We start from the raw sequence: 27,860 nt of genomic DNA on the forward strand, positions 1-27,860 counted from the left end.
CTTCTTTTCTATGAACAAAGGTCCCAGTACAGTCGTCTAGACGTACACTTACTGGACTGCATTTAAACTCAGAAAACGGACTCTGCTGACAAGGGCTTTTACTTTATACGAAACAGGCAGCTGCACAACAGTATATGACCCAGAGTCATGCTATTCATAGTTAATCAAAATGTGCTTAATGGGTGTATCATAGAAGAGAGGTCAGAGATGTGGGTCTGATGCTACTAAAATAGCAACTGAATTGCCCAGTCATCTGTCAGAACTCCAGATTAATGCTGAAGTACAGAACAGTCACCAAGAAGGCAGCTAAAATGAGAAGGATGTTGAGCATATGGGAGAGAAGCTTTAAGCTTTAGTCCATTCTTTTTTTTTTTTTAATTTTCTCCTGTTAATTTTTTTTTATTTTTTATTTTTGGCTGCATTGGGTCTTTGGTGCTGTGTGCAGGCTTTCTCTAGTTGTGGCGAGCGGGAGCTACTCTTTGTTGAGGTGCGCCGTCTTCTCATTGCAGTGGCTTCTCTATTTGCAGAGCATGGCCTCTAGGCACACGGGCTTCAGCAGTTGTGGCGCGCGGGCTCTAGAGCGCAGGCTCAGTAGTTGTGATGCACAGGTTGAGTTGCTCTGCGGCATGTGGGATCTTCCCAGACCAGGGCTTGAACCTGTGTCCCCTGCATTGGCAGGCAGATTCTTAACCACTGTACCACCAGGGAAGTCCAGGCCATTCTTATTTAGAGTTTGAAAGGGGCTAAGTGCAGAGTCAAGAGTTTTACAATGAACTCCAACAGCAATGTGGTGACTTCCTCCAAAGCAGATTAAGACTTAGAGCTGTGGCCACAGTATGGCTGGCTTAACTATGACAGGTTCAACAGTCAGAAACTACGATTTATATGAATACAGGGTAATGATGTAATTTTCCCATTTCCCCCCTCTCTGACACATTCTACTCTTAACAGGCTAGGCAGAGAAGAATCCATAAAAGGTTTTATTAACTTCTGAAAGACTAAACTAACTTCCACCCTTCAGAGTCTATGCTTGTGGTCTCATGTGTTGGGACAGATTACAGAATGGAATGACTCTGAAATATCTCAAGTGCTGTCTCACATAAAGATGACTTATAAGAATGTGGTTGTCTGGTCTGCTCGTAATTGGTAAGTAATGCTGTAGCCACCACCAACACTCAATGACATTGGGTGGAGACGAAAGAACTAGGTTGACTGGCTTTAAAAATGCCACCACAGGGGCTTCCCTGGTGGCGCAGTGGTTGAGAGTCCGGCTGCCGATGCAGGGAACACAGGTTCGTGCCCCGGTCCGGGAAGATCCCACATGCCACAGAGCGGCTGGGCCCATGAGCCATGGCCGCTGAGCCTGCGCGCCCGGAGCCTGTGCTCCGCAACGGGAGAGGCCACAACAGTGATAGGCCCGCGTACCACAAAAAAAAAAAAAAAAAAAAAAATGCCACCACAGTATTTTTTAAAAGCAGGTTTTCCTCTGTACTCCACAGTGAAAATATATAAAAGGAAAAAGCCATACATATATACACACACTCAAACCAAGTCACTGAAGTACAGTAAGATTGCATGTGAGTTGTAGCAGGTTGACTTCAGTGTGGAATGTATATATTGAAAAGAAAATACAACCTTTACTCATAGAGTAAGTTCCAATCAGTTACAATGGCACCGTCTTGTATAATCATAATTTCCAAAATGTATTCACAAGCATGGCACATAGGAGGCACTCAAACATTTACTGAATTGAACTCTCCAGCATCAACAGATTTGATCTTCAGAATATCCAGATCAGCTTGGGCAGGAAGAAAAAAAACGTCTCACTTTGAAGAACAAAAGAAACTAAAGTACAGAGAGGATAAATAGCTTGCCCAGTATTATTTTTAAAATTAAATGGTAGAGTACAGGTTTGAATTCAGGTTTTCTAGTTCATAAATCAGTATTCTAACCCCCAAATGCCTCCATCCATCACAAACCCATGAAAAGACAGGAAATTGGATGTCCTGGTGGCCAACGAATACCAAATATCTTCAAGAAGGGAAAGACCTGGGGACCAAAGTCATCTCAGCTCAGGACAAAGTCATCTATAATTAACAGACAGGAGTGAAGTTTTGATCTGACGCATCTTAGGAATATTCTAACAGTTGACTCAAATCCTAAAGAAACTAAATTATCAAGGGAATAAGGAATCATCTAAAGATGAGGAATTTTCAGTCTGTGGTTGTGAGAGAAACAGGTTAGGAGAAATTCAAGCCTTGTTAACTAAACACTGGCAACCCAAAACTGGGGAATGCCTTTTGGAGTTAAGAGCCTTAAACAAATCAAAGTTCTTATATAACACAATACAGCAAGATACACTCAATAACTTCATTATCCTAGGAGATGGTAGAGGTTAAAAATCTAATAAATAAGATATAATGGCTAAAAACTTAGCAAATACACATGTAAGATTTGTGCATTTCATTGCATGTAAATGTTACTTTTTTAAAAACTAAAAAAACTTGAAAAGAGCCATAAACAAAAAAAATTAAAATACAATGGCATTTCATATAAAGAAGGAAAAAGAAAGATGCAATGGATAAGAGAGTGAAGTGAGAGACAGCTAAGGCACATTCTCGTCACCTTCCAAGGTTGGTGTGGGTGACTCTTTGTGAACAACTTTGGGTTCCACTGGCTGACCAGCCTTGTGGGAAGCTTGGACTCCTGGAGCTTTCCCTGAGGCTCCACAAGGGCAGGTGCCTCTGTTTTTCATCTCTGTATCCACAGCACCCCATACAGTCAGCTCTCAATAGGTGAGAACTGGGTTCAAGTCCTGGCTCTGTCACTGCCTAGCAGTGGGACTTGGCAACAGGCTTTACTCTGAGACTCCGTTTCTTTGGCTCCCAAAACAGAAACACCAGCCTATCCTGCCTGTTTGACAAGGTCATGAGGGTCAAAAAAAAGTACATATTAAAGCATCTTTAAAAATATGTCTGTGTTTGCTATAATTTAATTAAATATATGAACCAAAAGCTTTAACCACTGAATGAGCCAGGAAACAAAGGGATCCAAGCATTGCTAGATTAGCCTCCAATGTTTAAAACAACCCAGGGCAGAATTGTTAATATTGAAGATTCAGGACTGAAAATTGAGGTTTAAAGGAAAAAGTCTCTAGAGTAAACTTTATTGGAAGGAAGCTCACAACGTTTCACTGCTTAGGAATTCAAGACGTTGCTTCCAAGCTGGACACATTAAAGATTCGGTGCTGGACCAGCAAAGTTCTATTTACGGCAACGTACAATTTATAGAAAACTACACACAGAGAAACAGCATGAACTTGGTCAACGCCATTTTTGAGGGAGAAAGACAGTGAGTGTGACAAAGATTTCATGAGGAGTCAGGAAGCCTGGGTTCCAGTATAGGCCCAACTTCTTTATTTGCCCTGAGAAAAGTCACCTGGCCTCTCTGGACCTCTGTTTCATCATCTGTGAGATGAAAGAGGTGACAAAAGGTAATCTATGACTTGAAATTCAAAGACAGCAAAAAGCCATTTTGTAATCCATTATTCTGTGGCCTAAGTTCACACTTCTGTACCTTTGTTCATGCTACTTGCTCTGTCTAAAGTTCTTTTCCCCAGTCTGTTATCAATGAACTCTTATTCAACCTTCAAAGCCTACTCAAAAGCCACTTCAAACGTGAAGTCTTCGCAAATATGTATATAACGCTCGTGGCTCCCTTCCACTGGGCTTCCCTAACACCCATACCCTAGGTGTTTTTAGTCAGGCCCAGTAAATTGTGATGCCAAGTCTAGTGTTCTTTCCTTCCCCCTGAAAGGTAGGAAACATCTTCCGTTGAGCTTAGAAGAATGATGGGCAAATGCTACGTGCTCCATAAAAAGTACACTGATTAAATACACGAATGCTAAGGAGTCCCATTTCATGTTACGGATATCTCAAGCAGTATTTCAATGAAATCACCATCTGAACGTTTTAGAAAGGCCTACCTGGCCTGCACAGGTCTCCATGTTGCTCTTTTTCACTGGCGTAGACCTCCATGCACCAAGCATGGTATGCAAATGAGAAGAGATCTTCTATTTTAGCAGGTGGTCGGACTGCATTGTTCAGTCTTTTCAGCCACTCTTGACACTGCTCAAAGGTTGAGAACTGACACCTTTGTAAAGCCAAACAAGTACAAATGTAATCAGAAGACAGCTGACAATGAAACCTAAGGGTAGCCACCATTTCAAGAGTGCCTACTCACAGTGAAATGATAACTACAGTCAAAAAAGCACTAGAGGGCTTCCCTGGTGGCGCAGTGGTTGAGATTCCGCCTGCCGATGCAGGGGACACAGGTTCGTGTCCCGGTCCGGGAGGATCCCACATGCCGCGGAGCAGCTAGGCCCGTGAGCCATGGCCGCTGAGCCTGTGCGTCCGGAGTCTGTGCTCCGCAACGGGAGAGGCCACAACAGTGAGAGGCCTGCGTACGGCAAAAAAAAAAAAAAAAAAAAAAAAAACCACTAAGGTGGTCTAATGTTTATGATTTATAATAACAAAACATGTCCAACAAATTTTAGCCAATGGTGCAAAATGTCAAGAAGAAGAAAGCTGGACATGTGGAAAACCTATTTTTTTTAGACTAATAAAATCTCTTCTGAGATTGACAATTATTAAAGTAAAATGACAGTCATTCTCTTCCAGGAATGGGGTTTTATTCCACTTCTTCCAACAAAGCTTTATGGTTGTCCTTCTCAAAGAACATGTTTAAAGAAGTTCTTTTTGTTTTGTTATGACATTATTATAGCAAGCTCAAAAATGGTTCACAGTACTTTTAGCCAATTAGGGAATAATTTCAAAATTTATCTGTTTAGCAATTAGAATAAATCAGCAACTTTAGATCGAAAATAAGATACATTACACTGAAATTTTCAGATGTTACCATGTAGAGAAAAAAACCAATTCTATTATCAAGTGCAATTTTCAGTATATATAACTAGGAGGTTAAAATAATTAGTGTAAAAAATACTTTATCTTTTTAAATGCAGTATCTAAAATTGAGTAATTAATAAGCAACCTTTTAAAACTGTGAGTTATAACCAGTATCTATCAAAAGCAAGCCAAATCTCAATGGCTAAAAAGCAACTTAAATATTTACCTTAAAACCAAGGAGGAATCAACTATACTCCAACAAAAATTTAAAAAAAAACAAAAACAAGGAGGTCACTTAAATCTCTCTCTTGTCCCAATCAGTGTGGCTCATCAATATGTCCACACACAATGTTTACTGGCACTCCAGAATAGGTCAAAGAAATAAAGCAAAAACTTGGGGAATTAAAAACTGGTAGAGCTACTAAATTTAAAATGCATTTTAGGCATCACTTTTCAACCATTATAGTAAAGACTAGATCAGATAAAGCCAACACTGGAGAAACGTGATGAGAAGCAGGACACTTCTAGTGTCCTAAAGTGCCTCCCAGACTGTTGATTAGTTGCAAGGGAGAAAATATAGAAATTACACAGAAAGCGGGTGACTCCTTGACAGAGTGATCACAACTAACATCACCAGCAAGGGACAGATGGACACCGTTTGCCTCCAGCTGTAATACAATCTCCTGAAAAGGACACAACCTCATACATATAGTATTCCAGCTGAGAACGCACAACCTCAATTTAATCACAAGGGAACACCAGACACAAAATAAGAAACTTTCTATTACAATAAAAGATTTTTTCTTCAAAATGTTAATATCATAAAAGATAAAGAAAGGTGGTAGAAAACATTTCAGATTAAAGAAAGCTACAGAATCATGGCAACTGAATGTAATAAGTGACCTTGTCTGGATCCTGTTCTGAACGAGGTAGGGGAATGCTATAAAGGGCATTATTAGGTCAACTGACAAAACTGGAACATGGAGAGTAGATTGGATAAAAAGTATTATGAGTGCAAAACTGTGAAGTGACAATGATACTGTGGGTTATGTAAGAAAATACCCCTATTTTTAAGAAAGCACACTTAAGTATTTCAGGGCAAAGAGCCATGATTATGTAACTTACTTTCAAATCGTTCAGAACAAGAATTTCACACATTAGCGCATGCGCGCGCGCGCGCACACACACACACACACACACACACACACACGCGCGCCCCCTGCAAACGATAAAGCATAGGGTAAAATGTTAACAATACTAGTGCTCTTTACTATTTTTATGTTTGCACCTCCAAATAAAAAACACCTTTCCAATAGCAAAGTAGGCTAAAGATAACATATTTCAGGGACTAACTACTCCGAAAATACTCCTAACTAGGCTGACCCTCAAAAGCTGTTTTTCTGTTATCAAATCATGAATCCACCCTTTAAGAAGTATTTTCCACACTAAACAATAGCATAAACTCATCACATACCTGATAATTTTGCAGTCTTTGCAAGTCAAATGAAGCTGAAATATATCTCGGCATTCAACACTTTCTATAAGCTGTAATGGAACCTGCAATTAAAAAAAGATGAAGTTCCCTTAGTCAAAAAGGTATTGACCCTGCAGTTCTTCAGTGTGTCCAACAAGAGTGATTAGAAAGTTCTGCAGGAAAAAGAAGCACAGAACTGCATATCCATCTAAATCAATAGCACTCAAGTGATTTCCTGGGTGATTTAGGGTTTCCCTTTCTCAATCTCTAATCAGTGCCCTCAAGTCATGTCATAGCACAAAGCTAACTAATAAAGAGGAGGCACCACATCTGGAAGAACAGGGAAATACGCCATCTTTCTGGCAACAAACTTTCAAACTCACCTCTCAAAGTACTACTTTACAAGGTTAGAGCTTGCTATGATTTGTGATGACACAGAAGCTAAAGGGAACCAGAACAGTTATCCTGTCTTGTTGACAGAAAAGAGCTGCAGATCAAGAGGCTAGTGGGACTACACTTGTCACTTGTCCCAAATGACAAGGTGGGCTTGTGGCTTTGTGTCAGCAAAGGAGAATCCTGAAAAAGACTGGAGGTCTGAACTGCCTGCAGGTTGCACAAAGAAGACAAGAGAGTAGATAGAGCTGCGGGTCAGGCTCTCTGCTCAGTAGACTAGGTAACGAGGAGAAGGGAGCAGGTCTCACAGTGGCCTAATTATCTAGGTCTAATTTGCTGCAAAAGACAAGCTGAGGGGACTTCCCTGGTGGCACAGTGGTTAAGAATCCGCCTGCCAATGCAGGGGACACAGGTTCAAGCCCTGGTCCAGGAAGATCCCACATGCCACAGAGCAACGAAGCCCATGCACCACAACTACTGAGCCTGCACTCTAGAGCCCATGAGCCACAACTACTGAACCAGCGTGCCACAACTACTGAAGCTCGTGTGCCTAGAGCCTGTGCTCTGCAACAAGAGAAGTCACCACAACGAGAAGCCCACGCACTGCAACGAAGAGTAGCCCCCACTCTCCACAACTTGAGAAAAGAAAGCCCACGTGCAGTGACGAAGACCCAAAGCAGCCAAAAAAAAAAAGAGACAAGCTGAGGAGCCCTGTTTGCCAAGTGGGGCTCAAGGTATGAGTAAGCTGGGATGGTTCTTTCCCTGCCAATCTGGTCAGCAGACTACTGAACACAGGATAAGTATGACAGTAGAGAGGGATCAAAGAAGGCAGGCAGACAGGAGGGAAAGCATCTGAACAGGGTGACAAATCCTTAAGCGGTTGTTAGAATCCTCCCTCTGTCCCTCATCTTATCCTGGTTCAACCCCTGGCTTCAAAAAACAATTTCCAAAACTTCTAAAGAGAGCCTGGTAAAAATAATAGTAGATACTCTCACTCATTGGAAAAGGGTCTTTTTACACTGTATCAAGCCCAACCAAAATGTGGCTCTGGGAGTTGCAAGGAGCATTCCAACAATTCATGTTTTGCATGAGAAGGAGGCAGTCTCTTCCAACAGACAGAAACAAGAGAGTGCTGCCTGCACAGGGTGGCCCTCCTGTTAGCTGAACCAGTTTCAGAAACAGGCTTCTGGCAAACGCTGCCCCACCATGCGGTTGCCAGAGTCAGCTGAGAACCCTCAGAACAAGGATGTGGAGATCAAAGAGAAGCTCAATGCCGGACATCTTAGACAAACAAATAAACAAACAAACTGGGGCAGGGATTAAAAAGGGGAAGAAAGCAAAATAATATTACTCAGGTAATGGCTGGGAGTTCTACCTCAGGACTAGAGCCTTTTTTTTTTTTTTTTTTTTTTTTTTGCGGTACGCGGGCCTCTCACTGCTGTGGCCTCTCCCGTTGCGGAGCACAGGCTCCATACGTGCAGGCTCAGCGGCCATGGCTCACGGGCCCAGCCGCTCCGCGGCATGTGGGATCCTCCCGGACCGGGGCACGAACCCATGTCCCCTGCATTAGCAGGCGTACTCTCAACCACTGCGCCACCAGGGAGACCCTAGCCTTCTTGGTTAATCAATAAAATTCCCTTACACTTATAATAGGACCAGAAGTAAGAGAAAGACTAAGAATTCTTGCCTGTGTTCTGAGAAAAAAAGGAGCTTTGGCCCTCTGTTTTTGTTTAAGTCCTTAACCCCAAGGTGCTGTGAGAAACTGGAGTTGATGCAGCTAAAAATTCTTTCAAGACCTGTACGTCTAAGAAGGAAAAAAAAACCCAACAATGTATCAGTGGGGATAAATTGTGAAGAAGTAATAGGAGATTAAGAGATCAGAAGAGAACACTGATTTGTTCTCAGGCCAGTCCTCTGGGTATCCTATAACAGACTCATGTTGGGTTTCTTTGTTTTTAAACCTATAACCCCCTTCTCCCTCCCCCCCCACAAAACAAACAAACAAACAAAAAAGAGCTGCCAGACGGGCAATTAAGAGGCCTGAGTTCTTATCTCAATTTTCTAAAATTTTACCAGCCAAAATTGTGCATGCTTCCTGACTTCCTTGGACAACCTTCCAACCTTCCTACATGACACAAGCCTTTGCTTTCTCAACCTCGGATGGTCACAACTTAGGAAGTCCCAGGAACAGGGAATGGGAAGAGTCTGGGGTAGAGTGAGAGTGAGCTTTACAAATCCACCTGCTCTCTCAGCAGTCACCCGCATCCCAGATCCCCTTCTATCACCTTTCCTTATAGCTAGAAAACTTGAAAACCAACTAACACTATTAGCAGCTGCTGGAGGGAGTAGACCAGTCTGTGCTATTTTGCTACAAAGAACAGGTAAGTTTACATCCCTACTATTGGACTAGAGCCCAAGATCCTATGTCCAGACTTCCAAAATACAAATATGCAACACCTCAGAGCATGCAAAACACATGCTACCTAAATGCTTTCAATATACAAATTTTCATGTATTTTAACACTGCAAATTTAAGGAATAAGGATAAAAATGTTGGTTGCTAGTATACAGATACTAGCAAGTCACCAGAAACAACCATGTGTACTCAAGTCATAGGCACAGAAAACAGATTTTAATAATCATGCAAATTGTCACATGCAAGGAAGTTTAATATGCAGCAAGAACAAGGACCTAAAAGGGAAATACCTGATTTTATATCAAATGAGTATCTCCCTTTTTTCTTCCCTTTTCACCTCAGTGTTACTCTTCAATGCACCCCTGCCCCCAGACTGCTTCCTCTTCTAAAAAGCCAGAGATAGGCTTCTTTTCCTCTTCATACATCCAACCAAAACATAAGGTTCTCTACTTTTTTAAAGGCAAGTCCACTGATTTAGGTTTCTCAACTTTCATCACATATTAGGAGGCTCTCTTACCATTTCTGTAACTAGACATACCCAATATTCAACCTCATAACAAAGAATTACAGACACAAGAGCCAGACCATTTTATAGCCCAGGAAGGTTAAGCCACTACACTAAAGCTAGCGGCAAGTCAGGACAAGAATCCATGGCTGTCCTCTAGCTCAGGGTCCTTCCATTACATATGGTACTCCTTTCTTTCTTCCTCTAAGATGCCCTTCCCTTCTGTGTGAGCTCTACTTTAGTTTTTCTTTCACAATTAAGTAGTAGCCTCTTTACCAGGGATCTTCAAGAGGAAAACGGAATGTAAACCAAGATTCCTTAGAGGCAATTCAAAGAAATCTAAAGTCACATTCAAATCCTCTTACCCACTGATTCAGTGTTTTGTAGCAACTCATTTTCTTTTTGCTCCTTTCTCCTCTGCCTTCTACCTGCCAGGCAATTCTATCTCCCATTACAGTGCTTTTCCTCTTATAAAACCCACCAAACTCATGCTCAAAATACATCAAACACACTCAGTGCTGTTAATCAATTCCTCAAAAGGTCAAAAGTTATATCATGTACACCAAAACTCATAAGAGCATCAATCCAAAAAAGCAGAAGAGTGGCAGTTTAAAAATTTAATAGACATGCACAAGTCTAAAAGACCCACAGTACTGTCTCATTCCAGAGGGAATTTTATATCATCATATCCTACTATATTTACCATAATTCATTCTGGGTGGGTGGGGGTGTGTGTGTGAATTATTTTTTAAGCACCAGAATTTAAAAGTGGGATAATGTATACCTTTTAAAAACAAATGCCCTTTTTATAGCATGAATGGGAAGTACTAATCTTGCATACACATGTGAGGTAAAACTGGCAATAGCAGAGTAAAAAATAATGTAATGAGTCTTAACCTAAAATCTGTAACACACTGGAATATCTGGGCTCTAACACCTATGACTCAAAAACCAGTCAGAGGGGGCTTCCCTGGTGGTGCAGTGGTTGAGAGTCCGCCCGCCGACGCAGGGGACACGGGTCTGGGAAGATCCCACATTCCGCGGAGCAGCTAGGCCCGTGAGCCATGGCCGCTGAGCCTGCGCGTGCGGAGCCTGTGCTCCGCAACAGGAGAGGCCACAACAGTGAGAGGCCCGTGTGCCGCAAAAAAAAAAAAAACAAAAACTGTCAGAGGAAGAAGACTGTCACAGGTTAAAGACCCAAACTCTTTATTCTCACCCCTTCACCTCTTCATTCTCAACTCTTTATTGCTCACCTGTGGTATTTACAAGGTACTCTTCCATACTGGTTTCAGAAGCTATTCTGATTTATGAATGCTAAGGCCAAAGTGCATTGTTAACAATAACCTCCTTTTGATGCTTGGGGAATGAAGATTTTTGATATACAATAGTTAGGCAATGGAAAGAATCTAGGAAAATCCTAAGTAAAGTGTTTCCAAGTATACTTCCAGCTTGTTCCTAAGAAGCATTAACAGAGCAGTCTGGAAATGGAGTTTTAATGTCCTTTTAAATATTCACATTGACTTTACAAATTATTTCTGGTTGAAATTCAGTTTACATTTTTTGAAGGTCACAATTCCACCCGCTTATGTTTAAACTGTGTGGCTTTATCCCCACCCCACAAATTGTCCTCATATAGGAAACCACTAGAACTTTGTCTAATATGAGGGAAGGGACTCATGCAGAGATGACACACTTTGCTGATTTGCAAGGTGAGCATCTGACACTCAAAACCAGTTTGTTCCAAGCACAGGTGCAACAACCGCCTAGAATTCTCATGCTACTTACTGGGATTGCAGAAGCAGCAGATTGAGAGGCGGTCTATTGAATTACACAACAAGAATTGTTTAAAAATTTCATGAACTCCACTTGAACACTTACTTGTTTATAAATTAGTTGAGCAAATTACCTGTACATATGTAAAAATATAGTTTGGGAAAAGCACAGAATAGGAGCAATTCATACCTTAAATGCTACAACTGAACTGTACTAGAGGTTCTTTACCCCAGAAACTGGAAACTTGATATCCAGTGAATGTGTGTGCATTAAAGTAATGATGTATCTCAGCACTGCTGTGAAATTAACAGAGAATATATGATTATCAGGTAACTATTTAAAGCTTGACAGTAAGTCATTCTCTAAAGTGCTAAATGTGTTGATTCAAAAGTATACAAAATGATGTGTGTTGATTTAAAAGCATACAAAATGATGCAAACTGGAGCATGCCACAATATATACTGGTACATCTGGGTGATGGTAGATTTATGTTTGATTTAGATATAATAACCTTTAAAGGGGGGGGGGGTCTCTTAATCTCACAGATTTTACTGAAATGCTCATCTGCTGAGGGAGGACCCAGTGTAGGAGGAGCCATTGTTTCCTGGAGTAACCACAGGTTTTAGGAACCTTAGCTCTAACTGCGATGTGATTAACGTACTTGTATGAAGAAGACCTAGTCGCTCTCAACCTGAAATGTTTAAAGTCACTGCAACGCCAAAATACTTTTGCACAACAATTTTTCTGTGCAAAACCATTATCTTGGGCTTTTTAAAACGTGACATGCAGGCTCTATGCCTTAGAGGGTTATAATGCTAAATGGAAAGCACTTTTAGGTGAAGAAATGAGTCAAAAGTAAAAACAGGGGTAAGTTTTCTTAAGCACTGTATCTCAATCACAGTGGGGGACCAACAATTCCAGTAAACAACCTACTCATACAGCTACTGTTAAGAGACAAGATGACACAGGCGTATTTACACAGAAGTATGTTTTAAAATGAACTTTAAACCCAAAGGGGGTTTAAAAATGGTCTAATATCAATTTCAAACCCCTATTAACTTCAATTCACTTTAGTATTTACTGAATACCATGGCACCAGTACACATGCTGGATTCTGAAGATACAAAGATGAATAAACAAAAAATTATAGCATATCTGGTAAATGTTGTAAAGGTATGTTCAAGATACAGAAAAAGCCAGAAGAGAGGGTAATAAACTGTCAGGGAGGGAACTGAGATTGAGAAAGGCTTCACAGAAGAATTTATCACCTGAACTGGGTTTTGACAGATGAAGAGAAGTTCCCTGGGTAGGAGAAAAGAGAACTCAGAGGTGTAAAGTATGTCTGAGATTCCAAGGAGGGTGGTTTTACCAATACAAAGGGAAGAAGGGGGAAAAGAGGGATACAGAAAAGCTGTCAGGGACCAAGGATCATACCATGCTAAGTAATTTCATCTTAGAAGTAGTTAAGAAACACTGAAGGGCTTCAGGCTGGTGAATGACATGATCAAATCCATGCTTTCTCTCCAACAGACCATATTCTCAAATAGATCTAAAAATAGTCTCTGAAATACTTCACCATAAACCAAAAAGCTGAGAGACAGAGGACTGTATGGAAAAATGCAATGATATGAAACTAAATTATCTCCACATGCAATTTAATTACAATTTCATCAATTCTAGACATTTAAACACAGTTTAAACACAAAATTAAATTGGGCAATTCTACTAATTATTACTGTCATTATTTCCACAGTAGCTGGTAGGAAACGCCTGGTTGCTGGAATGTTATAGGAGATTCAATCCTGTCCCCTCCTATCACGGCCACTCAATTCCAAATGGGCCCTTCTGAATACAGTGCTATATGGTAAGAAAGCACAACATGCCTCTTTCCTTGATGAATCCAGTGTGTATTTTTAGCTGATAGGCAGAAAACTAACATAACAGATATGATCATAGCCCAAATCTAGAAACCAGAAGGAATTCAGGCCACAAAGATTCCTGGATATAAATGCTTAACTACAAAGAATAATAATAAATACTAAAATAATAAATGCCAACCACAAAGCAAATGTCAGCCATTTGAGTCTTGCCAAGGGAAAAATATGATGAAGGAATTGGGTAACTTCTGGATGGCTGAGTAAACTTTTTCTAAGAATCCCAAAATGAACCCCAAAACACGCAATCTGAATGAAACTACAGTCCTGAGCTTTTACAAGATGTCATAATACACTTCTTTGTGCTAGAACCAAAGTGCAAAAAGCCACAATACGGTCCAGTGAGGAAGGAAGAAGGCATTCATTTGGTTGAAATACATGAACCTTCACATTTTTGTGGTGAAAGGCACGTTTATTGAAAACTATTAATGATGGCAAGTGTGCTGGAAGAACCAGTTCACTGAGAATACCCTCATAATTGAAAAGGGTAAATGCACTCGAAAACTGAAAGCCTTCCTTCTCTTCAGCAATATATAGTCCATTATGCAAATACACATTGTACTTGACATCTATAATTAATACCACTAAGGAGCCATTAGAATAACTTCATCCTATAACAGAAGTCTGCACTGAGCTCAAAGTACAACTCAACATTTGACATTAAGGTCCAGGAAGTTCTCTCAACTGAGGCAGTCAGCAACTACTAAAAAATGAGGAATAAAAGCCTATACAGCCTTTGCACCCTTACAAAGCTTAATGGTACAACATTACCTACTGCAATTCATGCAGTGTTAGTAGACAATGGACACCTTAGCTGACAACTACATGTATCATTTTAAATCAAGCACAAGAGTTGCTTGCTAACCTAGTGTCCCTGAGTGCTTAAATTAAGTGACAGAAAAGCAGAGCACACAAGGTTTTCAAACCAAACCCCATATAACACTCCTCTCTTTGAGAACAGTAACAAGTTTTTTTAATTGAATGCTTCCTTTCTCCATCTACTTTAGTGGGAGAACAGTTGGGAAACACTTACGTTAACCAGAGACTCCTTGAACTTGATGTGAAGTCTGTAATTAGAAAGGGCAATGATGGCATCCTCAGCACGGCCCACATACTCTGTGCTTTCTCCATGAAGTTCAAGGAAAGGAACCTTCAAAATGGAAGAAGAAACCCTTCAGAGTTTTGAAGCAGTAAAGCAAAGTGTTCAAACACGGGTCAGGTGAATGGATGATAAACATTGTCACTCAAAAACAGTACATAAATGGGTAAGGGACCTAAAGAGGATGGGTTTATACCCACAAGATTCAAGATTCATAAAACCTAGTTATTCATATTCTAGACTACAGAAGGAATGACACAGAGATGATCATCTCAGTGAATTCTCAGGAAAAAAAATCTTTCTAAAAGGAGAGATGTTTTCCAGCTTATATTTCTATTATGTGTATGGCTCAGGAAAAAATATATTCTTCTAATACATATTTTCCTATACATAGCACATTAGTTGAATCCATTAGTTCTGCTACATTGTTACTATGATGCTTAATACTTATTTCACAATCAAAAGTGGCCTGAAATTACCTGAAGATTCTCATCCTCCCGGATCAGCTGCTTCCTGGGAAAGATCTGATTGGCCTGGATGCACTCAAGGCTGTGCCGAGTCTCTTCATCCTGGAAAAACCCAAATGTTTAAATAATTTCAAAGCTCCTACTCATCCATACTGGGTTTTTCTGCCATGTCTAGAAGCATAATAACAGTGAGAGTCCAGTGACCACGGTGGACTGGCAGAAAGCTCAATGAAAAAATATTCACCCCCAAAAGTGTTCCACCTAATACATTAGGCGCCTTTAGATGGAGAACACACCAATGCCAAAAAAAAAAGTTAAAGAGGTTAAGAACATTTCTATTAAGCACTAATAAGTTCTTAGTATATTACTTTTAAGAGAAACCAAGATACAGTGGCTTTTTTCTCTTAAGTTATAACCTTTAATTCTTATTTTTGAAAGATACATTCTGCATTATATAAAAATGAAATGATGTGACCCCCGTCTGGAATTTGCTTCAAAATAATTGGAGAGGGAAGGGAATGGGGCATAAATGAAACAGAACTGTCCATGAGGGATAATTCATGCAACTTTTAAGTGAGAGTTCACTATACCACTGTGTCTACTTTGGTTATATGTGAACTTTCCATAACAGAAAGTTTTTTTCTTTTTAATGTAAACTTAAGAAGTGAATTCTCAAACTGAAAACACGTGTGAACCACTACCCCTAGCATAATCTGCTTTATATTACAAATTAGATTTATTTCTATTAAGGCAATTTCAAAGAAGCAATAAATTATAATCTAAATGGCACATGAATTGAACTAATTATAATTTATATTAAAAAGTAGCCTTTTACATTATGAATTTTTATGGTATAGGAAGACCAGGGGGAAAAAGCAATCTGGTGGAAAGTCTGACTTTAAATTATGATGGAATCTGTTTACACAGCAAATTTTACATAAGCAAAACCATATCTTGTTAAACTGACAGCACCAGTAAGAAGTACAACCACTAGTTAGTGGACATTTCCACACATGCTACTTATCACACGTCTAACAATTTTTTAATCTCAAAGAAAGAAAAATCCTATCTATAAACAAACAATACTCAAGGTTTTTTGTTTGTTTTTGTCTGCGTTGCTGCATGCGGGCTTTCTCTCTAGTTGCGGAGAGTGGGGGCTACTCTTTGTTGCGGTGCGCAGGCTTCTCATTGTGGTGGCTTCTCCTGTTGTGGAGCACGGGCTCTAGGCGCATTGGCTTCAGTAGTCATGGCACCCGGGCTCAGTAGTTGTGGCTCACGGGCTCTAGAGCACAGGCTCAGCAGTTGTGACACACAGGCTTAACTGCTCCACGGCATGTGGGATCTTCCCGGACCAGGGATCGAACCCGTATCCCCTGCACTGGGAGGCGGAGTTTTAACCACTGCTCCACCAGGGAAGCCCCCAAGGGTGATTTTTTAAAGAAATTTTATCACGAAATATGTCGACATTTGGAAGATCTGCATTACTCACTCCTCATTATTTTCAAAATGACCCATTCTTTTTTTTTTTTTTGCGGTACGCGGGCCTCTCCCGTTGTGGAGCACAGGCTCCGGACGCGCAGGCTCAGTGGCCATGGCTCACGGGCCCAGCCGCTCCGCAGCATGTAGGATCTTCCCGGACCAGGGCACGAACCCGTGTCCCCTGCATCGGCAGGTGGACTCTCAACCACTGCGCCAACAGGGAAGCCCCTAAATGACCTATTTTTGATGTTACAAAATTATGCATGGATAAAAGATTAATTTAAAGTGCAAGACAGACCTATGGTTTTAACATAATACAAAAAGTTCACTGATATGGCTTCAGATTCCACACTGCAACTAACCTTCAAAGAACTGATACTGGTCGGGGCTTCCCTGGTGGAGCAGTAGTTAAGAATCTGCCTGCCAAGGTAGGGGACACAGGTTCAAGCCCTGGTACGGGAAGATCCCACATGCCGTGGAGCAACTAAGCCCATGGGCCACAACTACTGAGCCTGCGCTCTAGAGCCGGCAAGCCACAGCTACTGAAGCCCGCACGTCTAGAGCCGGTGCTCTGCAACAAGAGAAGCCACCGCGATGAGAAGCCCACGCACTGCAACGAAGAGTAGCCCCCGCTCGCCACAACTAGAGAAAGCCCGTGCACAGCAAAGACCCAATGCCGCCAAAAATAAATAAATAAATTTATTTATTAAAAAGAACTGATACTTGTCAAGTTTTGATGCAGTATAATAGAAGAATACACACAACTACCTGGAAAAACTATTAAAATACTCTTCCTCTAACTATGAATCTCTGTGAGGCTGGATTTACTTCATTTATTTAAAAAAAAACATACTGTAACAAATTGGATGGAGAAGTAGGTATGAGAATCTAGCTATCATCTATTAAGCCAAACATTTTTAAAAAAACTGTAAAGGGCTTCCCTGGTAGCGCAGTGGTTGAGAGTCCGCCTGCCGATGCAGGGGACACGGGTTCGTGCCCTGGTCCGGGAAGATCCCACGTGCCGCGGAGCGGCTGGGCCCGTGAGCCATGGCCGCTGAGCCTGTGCGTCCGGAGCCTGTTCTCCGCAACGGGAGAGGCCACAGCAGTGAGAGGCCCGCGTACCGGAAAAAAAAAAAAAAAAAAAAAACAAAAACCAAAACTGTAAAAATCAATGCTACTCTTTTATATTAATTATTGTTGGATGAGGAAAAAGTTAATTTTCATAAAAAGTGTTACGGTAACATTTAATTGGTTATTGTTATTTTTAAATGAATTAATGAACATTTTAAAGATTTCTCAGCTTTAACGTTTTTTAAAAATAAATTTATTATTATTTTTTTAAATAAATTTGTTCTTTTTTTTTTGGCTGTGTTGGGTCTTCGTTGCTGTGCGCAGGCTTTCTCTAGTGGCGGCAAGCGGGGGCTACTCTTCGTTGCGGTGCGCGGACTCTCGTTGTGGCTTCTCTTGTTGCAGAGCACGGGCTCTAGGTGCGCAGGTTTCAGTAGTTGTGGCACATGGGCTCAATAGTTGTAGCTCACGGGCTCTAGAGCACAGGCTCAGTAATTGTGGTGCACGGGCTCAGTTGCTCCGTGACATGTGGGATCTTCCTGGGCCAGGAATCGAACCCGTGTCCCCTGCATTGGCAGGCGGATTCTTAACCACTGTGCCAGCAAGGAAGCCCAGCTTTTAACTTCTAAGATAGTAAATACAGACAGACACACCCTACATAAACAAAAGCTCTTTGGGGCCCTCAATAAGTCAAGAATGTAAAAAGAGGTCCTCAGACCAAAGACTTTGAGAATTGCTGCTCTACTATAATCCACTACTAAACACATTCGTCCTTCAGTATCTGAGGGGGATAGGTTCCAGGACACACAGCACTCCCATGGATACTCAAATCCCTTATATAAAAAACGTATACAGTATTTGCATATAATACTGTATATACTGCATATACTCATCCTCCAGTATACTTTAAATCACCTCTAGATTACTTATAAAACCTAATATAAAGTAAATGCTATGTAAATAGTTGCTGGTGCACAGCACATTCAGGTGTTGCTTTTTGGAATTTTCTGTAATTTTCCCCGATTAATCGGGGAATCCATGGATGTGGTACCACTGACTGTACCAAGTAAAGCTGTTTAATCTGAAGTCAGGCTTTCTATAAAACCAGTCACCTAGTGATGAAACGAACAGCCATACAGAGACTTCAACAACACTCACTCACTCAGCTACTACCCATAAAACTGTATCTTTGCTACTCTAGCTGACTGGGCCCATTCCAACCCCTCTAAGGGGTCATTTTATCTTGAGGCACAGGTTTTATCTTGAGGCACAAACTTTTAAAAAGTTTGATACTTAAAATGTATAAAGAAATTAGCGGCTTCAAATTCTAAAAATAAAACTGTAACAACTTTATAAATGGTTCATAAAATGCTATCAAAAAATATAAAACTTGTCATGTACTTAGCAGTCCTAGGGAAGTGACACTGCTAAGTATTCACCATGACTGTCAAGAAATCATAGCTGATAATCAAATAATTTCAAAAGCAAAAGTATAAAAATCTATTCAGTTATTTATAGCAATAAATAAATAAAAGTTTAATGAAGTTGGTATGTTTTAGTAAGGTTGATATGACATGGCTTGCAGCCTCAAGAAATATAATTACCTAGGGTGTACGAAGAATGACTCCACTTCTATAAACACCAAAATAACCTGTTATATGAAGAGTTTTGTGTCAATCTGTTCCATTTTATTCCTTTCCACTCACTTCCTCTGAGGTCAATGATTGGGTGAAGGAATAAGGGACATAGTCATATTTGAAAGGAACTCAATTTTTCTATAAATGTTACCTTTTTTTCTTTTAACCAATTCTATTTCCATTCTTAAGATGTAGTTCTTGACTTAAAGAATACTGAGTATTCACACTCAGCACTAAAGAGAAAAGATATGAGAAAACTTGTATTTAGGAAGTTTTTCTCATAAACCAATAGGGGATAGGCAGGAAAAGCTATAAAATATGGGGGGGGGGCTTTTAAAAATTATTACATAAAAGCACATTGTAAACATGCTTTCTCAGCATCACATTACCTTTTTAAACTCACCTAAATATATAAGGCCTAAACTTTTATTCTCTTCAAGATCATTTGACACATCATTAATTCTTTAAGTGATTCCTGGACTAGATTTTTACTGACCTCTAAATAGCATAGAACTGAAATAACATAGCAGGCCTAAACAACAACAACAAAAAAAAAACTAGAGAAGCTATTTATCAATTCATTCTTGCTGGCACATTTACTTGGGGGCTAATCCAGGCCAATGCATATAACCAAAGCAGTTACCGAAAACTGAAAATGGAACAAATGATTTTCAGCATAAGAGAACTGAGAATTTGGCAAACAAGACGAGCATAAAGAAATAATATTTCACAGTCAAATGAAATAAATGCTTTTTTTAATAAAACTGTCTCAGTTCACGTTACCTGTACGGCTTCTGGACTGATTTTCCCCCTTACATTGGATGGCCAAAAGGTTCGTTCGGATTTTCCCACAAGCTCTTACAGAAAAATCCGAATGAACTTTATGGCCAACACAATACATAAAAATGCATTTAATCCCCAAGGATTAGGATTAAACTATTCATAGACTTTCCAAGAAGAATGGTAAAAACATTACTTGGCTAAACATAAGCTAAATCAACTACCTAATTTATTACAGTTTCTGAGTTTCATTATGTAAAAGGGAGGACAAACTTGAGATGGCTGATGGAGGAAGAGCTGGAAGGAGACAAAAGGCAAGGAAGAAAAAGTCTGGGGACTTCCCTGGTGGCACAGTGGTTAAGAATCCACCTGCCAATGCAGGGGACACGGGTTCAAACCCTGGTCCAGGAAGATCCCACATGCCGCGGAGCAACTAAGCCCATGTGCCCCAACTACTGAGCCTGCACTCTAGAGCCCACAAGCCACAACTACTGAGCCCACGTGCCACAACTACTGAAGCCCGCGTGCCTAGAGCCCATGCTCTGCAACAAGAGAAGCCACCACAATAAGAAGTCCGCACACTGCAATGAAGAGTAGCCCCCGCTCACCGCAACTAGAGAAAGCCTGTGTGGAGCAACGAAGACCCAACACAGCCATAAATAAATAAATAAATGTACTAAAAAAAGAAAAAGAAAAAGTCTGTCAAAGTGTTAGCCTGATAAGAGGCTTGAAAACAAATTTCTCCTAGGCTAGCTATAAGCAGTAGTTTATTAGTAGGAGAATGTATTCCACATGGTTGATTTCCTGCTATTGCTGAGGAACACCAGGCATTGTGGAATCTGGTGGTACTTAATCTCCACCAGCGCCATACGGAGTCACCTATAAAATCTTGAAAAGGGATCAGTCACCACAGTTCCAGGCTAATTTCTGCTATTCACTAAACTATGCAGGTAAGAGACTTAAGTCTATACCTCAGAAGTCAACATTAGAGATAAATATTTAAAGAACATGGCGAGTAGAGGCTGACCAGTGGAAATGTCTATAAACTGAATTTATATACAGCCTTCCAGGATTAAAAAAAAAACTATACTTAAGAGTGAAATACCTGTAGGAACATTTGACAAATGTAAAAGTTAAAGTGACTGTCAGTCTGTCAATTTATCATTCTTAAGACTGGTATTAAAGGCGATCAAAAATAAATTTCCCTTGATATAATGTTTGTGATCTGTTTCAAAATAATACAAAGAGGTGTGGGTGAGGGAGTCAGAAGAAACAAGTGTGGCCATGAACTGATGATTATTGCAGCTGGTTGATGCATATATGAGGGTTCATCATACAATTCTCGATTTGTACAGGCTTGAGATTTTCCATAATGAAACATGAAAACATCTTCCTAATACTTAATCTCCCGAAGAAACCTCAATCTCATTTAAGAACTTTTAAAAGTATGAGGATGTTACTCAAATAAGTATAGAAGTATACACTAAAAAAACAAAGAAAAACCAGTACTTCTGAATTCTCTATACAAAAAATAAGGATTAAGGACACAGAACCAAAATTCTAAAACAAAAGAAATTAATTAATATTATTTAAATCAATGATTCAACAACTTGCAAAATGATGTAGCTAGTAAAAAATCATTAGGAATCCAATGAGTCAACGAGTGAAAATGTTTAATTCATTTAGTGAAATAAGCAAAATAATTATGTTTTAATTCCAACTACATATCGACATAAACTAGTTAGAAAGGAACACAACCATGGGTTTTGGTGGAAAAGTTGTAAATAAGTACTTGTAAAAACTTGTTATAATGCTACTTTATGACAGATTTTTTTAAAAAGACCCATGGTCATACTGCTCGCCAAATACTGCACACAGAAGTATCTCCAGAGCGCACCAGGAAGACTGTCTGCAGGGCACCAGAGACCCCAGCAGCACCAGAATGAGGACTACACCGTTGTAGCTATGTGGTACACAATGAAGGACAACCCCTCAGTACAGAACAGAGCTGCTTTCATAAGCCCACCATTTGCTACTCATTAGCATTGGCATACATACCATAAAATATTAGGCAAACACTTTTTCAATTCATTAAAAACTCATGAAAACCAATAAAATAAAATATAGTCTAAAGAAAAGCTCATCAGTGTTTGGGTATAGAATACATTAGAAAGTTGTTATGCCCACAAACTAAGAAAAAACTGGCAAAGATTTAAGATGACAGCAGTTACCTTTGTCGTCGTTTTAATGACACTTCTATACAACTAGTTTTTCTGTTTTGTTTTAGTTTGTTTTTAATTTTGAAAAGCACTTTCAACCCATGTTCCTAATGAAGCTTGAAATTAACATGGCCTTTTCAATTCGTTTTTTGTGCACCAGCATGAGACAGAGTTTGGTTCTAGAAAACATCACCAAGATAGAAGCGGGACAATATTACAGAGGACCATTTCTTATTTAAGCCTTGGAGCACGGTTTACATGTTCTCAGGATTGATAGAAATGTGGTTGGCTCATTGCTCCATCATCTCTGCCTGAACTGGGTCCTAAATAGCCCACAAGTCACTGAAATACACTCATTTTAGTCAAAGACGTAGGTAGGTAGGGAGTGTGCAGAGCTACTCCATCTTCTCTGGGATAAAAATAATGCCTTAAAGAGACAGGACAGGAAAGACAGGGAATTGCTTCTATCCAGAAAGGTAAATTCATGAAGAATATGTGTATGACCATATAATTCTCCTACACACAAAACACACACATGCGCGCGTGCGCACGCGCGCACACACACACAGAGAAAAGCTTTTCATGATACCTTCCTTCCTAGAAAAGGAATAAGAACCCTGCAGTCCAAGAAACATGGGTTTTAGTCTTGACTCCATTTACTATCTTACTGAAAAGAGACAATATTTAACTCACAGGATTAAAGTTAATAGACGCAAAACTGCTCTAAGACACTAGAATATTCTAAAATTATTACTACTAAGTAAACAATAAAAGAAAATAGACAAGAGAGTTCTGGGAAAGAAAAAGTGAAATGATTTCTCACAATAACAAAAATGGGTAACTGAACTTATTAGTATTCACTTAATTGTCAGGACAGAGTTCAAGTTCAATTTTCTTGTTATTTCTCTGTACTTACCATGACAGGAGGCCCAGATTAGGAGGAGAGATCCCCGTCCTTTCTTCCGTATCTTGGCAAGGCTTTTCTTTCCTTTATGCCTGGATCTTGAAAAAGAAAAAAAAAAAGGACAAAATTGGCAATTCCCACACACACCCCCGCCCCGTTTGGCCATACCCTAATTAAAGAAACTGCATATACAAGGACCTAAAGACCTGACCAGTCAGCCAAGGAAAAGCTGAATATCACCCAGCCAATCCCCACTAGTCAAATCCAAACTTCTTAACTCCCTTGTGAAAATCCTCCTGGTCATAAACTATTTGAGCAAAAAAGTAGCAAATGCTCATGTCCTTAATGTTGATAGCAATACAAAAAATATTATAAACCTTAGATGAAAATAATAAAGCAATAACTAAAACTAACCTGCAAATGCAAAAACAACATTCTTGTAATATTACAGTATGTTTTTGTGGTTATCTGTAAATTCAAAGTGGATCTCCCCATCTGTGGGAACCAAACTGGCTTAGTAAAAAAATATGAAAAAACTGCCTTTTGCCCCAATATCCTGTGCTCACTGAAAAGTCACATAAACTGCACTAATACCTTTACCTGGTTTTCAGAAACAACTATAAGAGTGGGGGAGGAATACCTAACAAGAAACTCAAAGACAGGCTAGTAAGAACACTATCATCTCTAATAAGTAGCTTTTTTAAAAAAAATACATTTCATGCAAAGCCAGCATTTCCAGTTCACTGAACTTCCATGAATATAGGATATTTTAGGCAGTCTGGGATTCAATATTCAAAGTAAACTCTTTGTGAGCAGTGAAAGTGAGGGAACAGAGGACATCAAAGAAGTAGCAGGGCCCAGAACATGTGGAGCCTTGTGCAGTTATGAACAAAGGAGTGACATGAGGTGACTTAAAGGATGGCTCTGGCTATAGGGCGGGAACAGAGGGAGCATAGGAGGAAACAGGAAGACCTGTCAGAAGGAAATAATCACCTTAAGAAGTAGTGATGGAAATGGTTGAGACACTGCTGGATTCTGGATATATTTTGAAATTACCACCCACAGGATTTGAGCTAATTCATTAAATAAAAGAAGTCACACTTTCTAGCTTCAGCATCTAGAAGCAAGGATTTCCCCCTTACTGATGAGGGAAAACATTAAGAAAAATGGATTACCCACTCTGTGCAGAGGTACAGGAGGGGAAACAGGGAATCAAAGGTTCCGTTTTAGACACGTTATATTTGAGATGCCTATCAGATATCCCGTTGAAGACACCAAGTAAAAGCTGAACAAACTAGCCTGGAGATGAAGAAGATGGAAGCTAGAGATAGTAACATAAATGTGGGAGCCATAACGGTGTATATGGCATTAAAGCTAGTAAATTCCGGGGCAAGTACAGATGGAGAAACTAAGAGGACCAAGTGGTGGTTTGGGGTACTCCATTGTTCAGAGGCTAGAAGGATGAGGAAGAACCAAGTGGTTTAGTAACAAATCAAGTCAGAGTCATCATTCTTACCATTATTCAAACCTAAAACAAGTCTTTGTGATATAACCCAGCTCAAGAACAGAGATTAGCATAAAATTCTCATTTATTCATTCATTTCAATAAATAATTATTCAACACCTAGTATAATCCAAGCACTGCTCTAGATCTAGGGGAGACAACTGTAACCAAAAAGTCACGGAGTTTAATTTTAATGCCTGGGACTTCGCTGGTGGTGCAGTGGTTGAGAGTCCACCTGCCATTGCAGGGGACACGGGTTCGATCCCTGGTCTGGGAAGCTCCCACGTGCCTTGGGGCAGCTGGGTCCTTGCACCACAGCTGCTGAGACCCATGCGCCTAGAGCCCGCACTTTGCGGCAAGAGAGACCACCGCAGTGAGAAGCCCGCACACCGCGGCGCAGGGTGGCCCCTGCTCACCGCAGCTGGAGGGGGCCCGCGTGTACCAACGAAGACCCAATGCAGCCTAAATAAATAAATAAATAAAAGAATCTGCCTGCCAATGCAGGGGACACGGGTTCGATCCCTAGTCGGGAAGATCCCACATGACGCGGAGCAACTAAGCCCATGCGCCACAACTACTGAGCCCACATGCTGCAACTACTGAAGCCTGCACGTCTAGAGCCTGTGCTCCGCAACAAGAGAAGCCACCACGATGAGAAGCCCGTGCACCACAAAAAGACTAGCGCCGCTCATCTCAACTAGAGAAAGCCCGCACACAGCAACGAAGACCCAACGCAGCCAAAAATAGATTTAAAAAATGAAATAAAATAAAAATTTTACTGCCTGCCTTCCCCACTAGAAACAAATAGATAGATATGTTTATATTAGGTAGCTGGTAAGTGTTACAAAGAAAATAAAGCAGGGTTTAGAGATGAGTAACAAAGAACTGCTGTTTTAGATGAGGTGGCAAGGGTATGTAAAGAGACCACCTGTTGGAATTAATTAAAAAGGAAAGGAGGAAAGGCAAAGAAATTATTCCTGAGGGTATGAACTTATTAGAAAAAAATCTCTTAAAGATCACTTTAAAAAGAAACACCTACTGGATGAATTTTATTTTTAAACTGCCCTAATGTTGTGCAAAAGATATTTGTGTTTTAGAATTAAATGTCTAATGACAGTACCATATACATATTCAAACTGCTATATTTTAAATAACTCAAATAGAAGTGGATTTGAAGTTTTTCAAAACAGATAACAAAGTGCAACTCCAGTGATGAAGAAATGAACATAAAAAAGGTAGTGGAACGTGGAGAACTTGAAACCTTCATGCACTGCTGTAGAAAATGGTTTAGCAGTTCCTTTAAAATTCACCATATGAGTCATTAACTCCATTCCTGGGTATATACCCAAGAGACCTGAAAACATATCCACACAAAAACTTGTGTGTTAATGTTCACAGCAGCATTTTTCATAATAGCCAAGAAGCAGAAACAACCCAAATGTCCATCAAATGATGAAAGAATAAAATGTGGTATATCCACACAATGGAATATTATCCAGCAATAAAAAAAGACTAAAATACTGACACATGATACAATACGGATGAACACTGAAAACATAATACTAACTGAAAGAAGCCAGGCACAAAATACCATATTGTACAATTTCATTTATATGAATTGCCCAGAATTTTAAATCTAGGTAGAGACAGAAAACAGATTAGTGGTGGTTTAGCACAACATACTAAAACTCCTGAACTGTATGCTTTTAAAGGGTAAGTTTTATGTGATGTGTAGGTGAGGAGTATGAATATAATCAAACTCTTCATGAAATACTAAAAATAATCCTACTGCAAAAAAGTTATGGAACTGACCCAGCAGCAATGAGCATTCTAAGCATGTAGACCATGGTATCTAAATATTAATTCTCACTTCAAAAGGAGCCAACAAAGCTCCTGAGAAATAGCCAATTACAGGTCTAGAACAGAAAATGTGTAAGTTCATCCTGGAACATTAAATTGGAAAGCAAGGAAACTATCAAAGACTACTAAGGGTATATCAAAAGGACTCCAGAGCCAATCTAAACAGAATCACTGGTAAAAATGGAATAATTTGAGCAAAAATAAGGGCTATGTATTGAATTTCAATATGTTTAATTATAAGTTCATAATATTTCTCTCTCTTTCCCTTTCATTGGTCACCACTGCAGGATGCTAAGTAAGCAACTTCTTATTTTTGAAACTGGTAAATAAAGGCAAAGAATTAGTATTTATCTTGCTTTTCCTATATAAACTGAACCTCTGTACAACCAAGTAGTTGATGGGGGTAGTATTTCACCTAATACACAAACAAGGAAAGACACAAGTAAGTATCATCTTTCTACAACTGCTAATGAAATATAGGATGAACATAGATCTAGTCTAGAGAAACCTATAAAAATATAAAAATAACCCCAATTCTTTAAACTGCAAGACAGAAGAGATCAAAGGAAAACTCAAGATTAAAAAAGAGATGTAAGTGACATGTCAACCAACTGCAATATATGGACTTTGCTTGGATCCTAATTCAAAGTATAAAAATAATTTGAGACATTTAGGGAAATCTGCCCATATAATATTTGATGTTATTTATTAATTTTCTGTATAACTGACAATGTCACAGTGGTTAGGAGGTTTCTGTGGTTATGGCTTTTTAGAAGTTTCTTTTAGATATACAATTGAAATATGTACACATGAAGTAATGTATCATGGAATAGACAGAATGAATAGGAGTATATATCTATGAAACGGGATGGGCCCATGAGTTGATAGCTTTTGAAGCCCAATGAGATAAGTAAATGGAGATTAACCTATTTTCTCTACTTTTATACATTTGAAATTTTCACAAAGTTTTTATTTTTTTGATGTGGACCATTCTTAAAGTCTTTATTGAATTTATTACAATATTGCTTCTGTTTTATGTTTTGGTTTTTTGGCCACAAGGCATGTGGGATCTTAGCTCCCCGACCAGGGATTGAACCCAGGCCCCCTGTACTGGGAGTGCAGAATCTTATTAGCCACTGGACCACCAGGGAAGCCCCTGATGTCTTCCATTTCTACACCAAATAAAGACTGTAAAATGGTGTGCTGCACTTTGGTCAATCAACAATTACCTGAGAACTAACTACGTGTCAAACACTATGACACTGTGCTGGTTCCTGCACTAAGGAGCTCATATCCCAGTGTGGAAGATAGAAACAAATAATTATAATTACAAATTGTGCTCAATGTGATAAAGGAAACAAACAGGATGCTGAGACAGAGACTGAGAGGGTGGGGGTATGGGAGTCCTACTTTAGGTAAGGTGGTCAGAAAAGGCCTCTCT

At 39.7% G+C, this 27,860-nt stretch overlaps 1 protein-coding gene across 5 annotated transcripts in view; it reads right to left on the reverse strand.

The window, feature by feature from the left end:
• MTMR3 (myotubularin related protein 3) overlaps positions 1–27,860 on the reverse strand; it is a 142,406-nt gene that overhangs the window by 34,389 nt on the left and 80,157 nt on the right. For all 5 annotated transcript variants that reach the window (XM_079942121.1, XM_079942118.1, XM_079942119.1 and 2 more), the window contains exons 3-7: positions 23,068–23,153; positions 14,981–15,070; positions 14,436–14,552; positions 6,382–6,464; positions 3,986–4,152 (exon numbers count right to left, since the gene is read on the reverse strand). In XM_079942121.1, coding sequence (XP_079798247.1) covers positions 3,986–4,152; positions 6,382–6,464; positions 14,436–14,552; positions 14,981–15,070; positions 23,068–23,070 — 460 coding nt within the window. In that variant the 5' untranslated portion in view covers positions 23,071–23,153. The remainder of the gene's footprint in view (positions 1–3,985; positions 4,153–6,381; positions 6,465–14,435; positions 14,553–14,980; positions 15,071–23,067; positions 23,154–27,860) is intronic.

Source organism: Stenella coeruleoalba (genome assembly GCF_951394435.1).
Source record: "Stenella coeruleoalba genome assembly, chromosome: 14".
Lineage (NCBI taxonomy): Eukaryota > Metazoa > Chordata > Mammalia > Artiodactyla > Delphinidae > Stenella > Stenella coeruleoalba.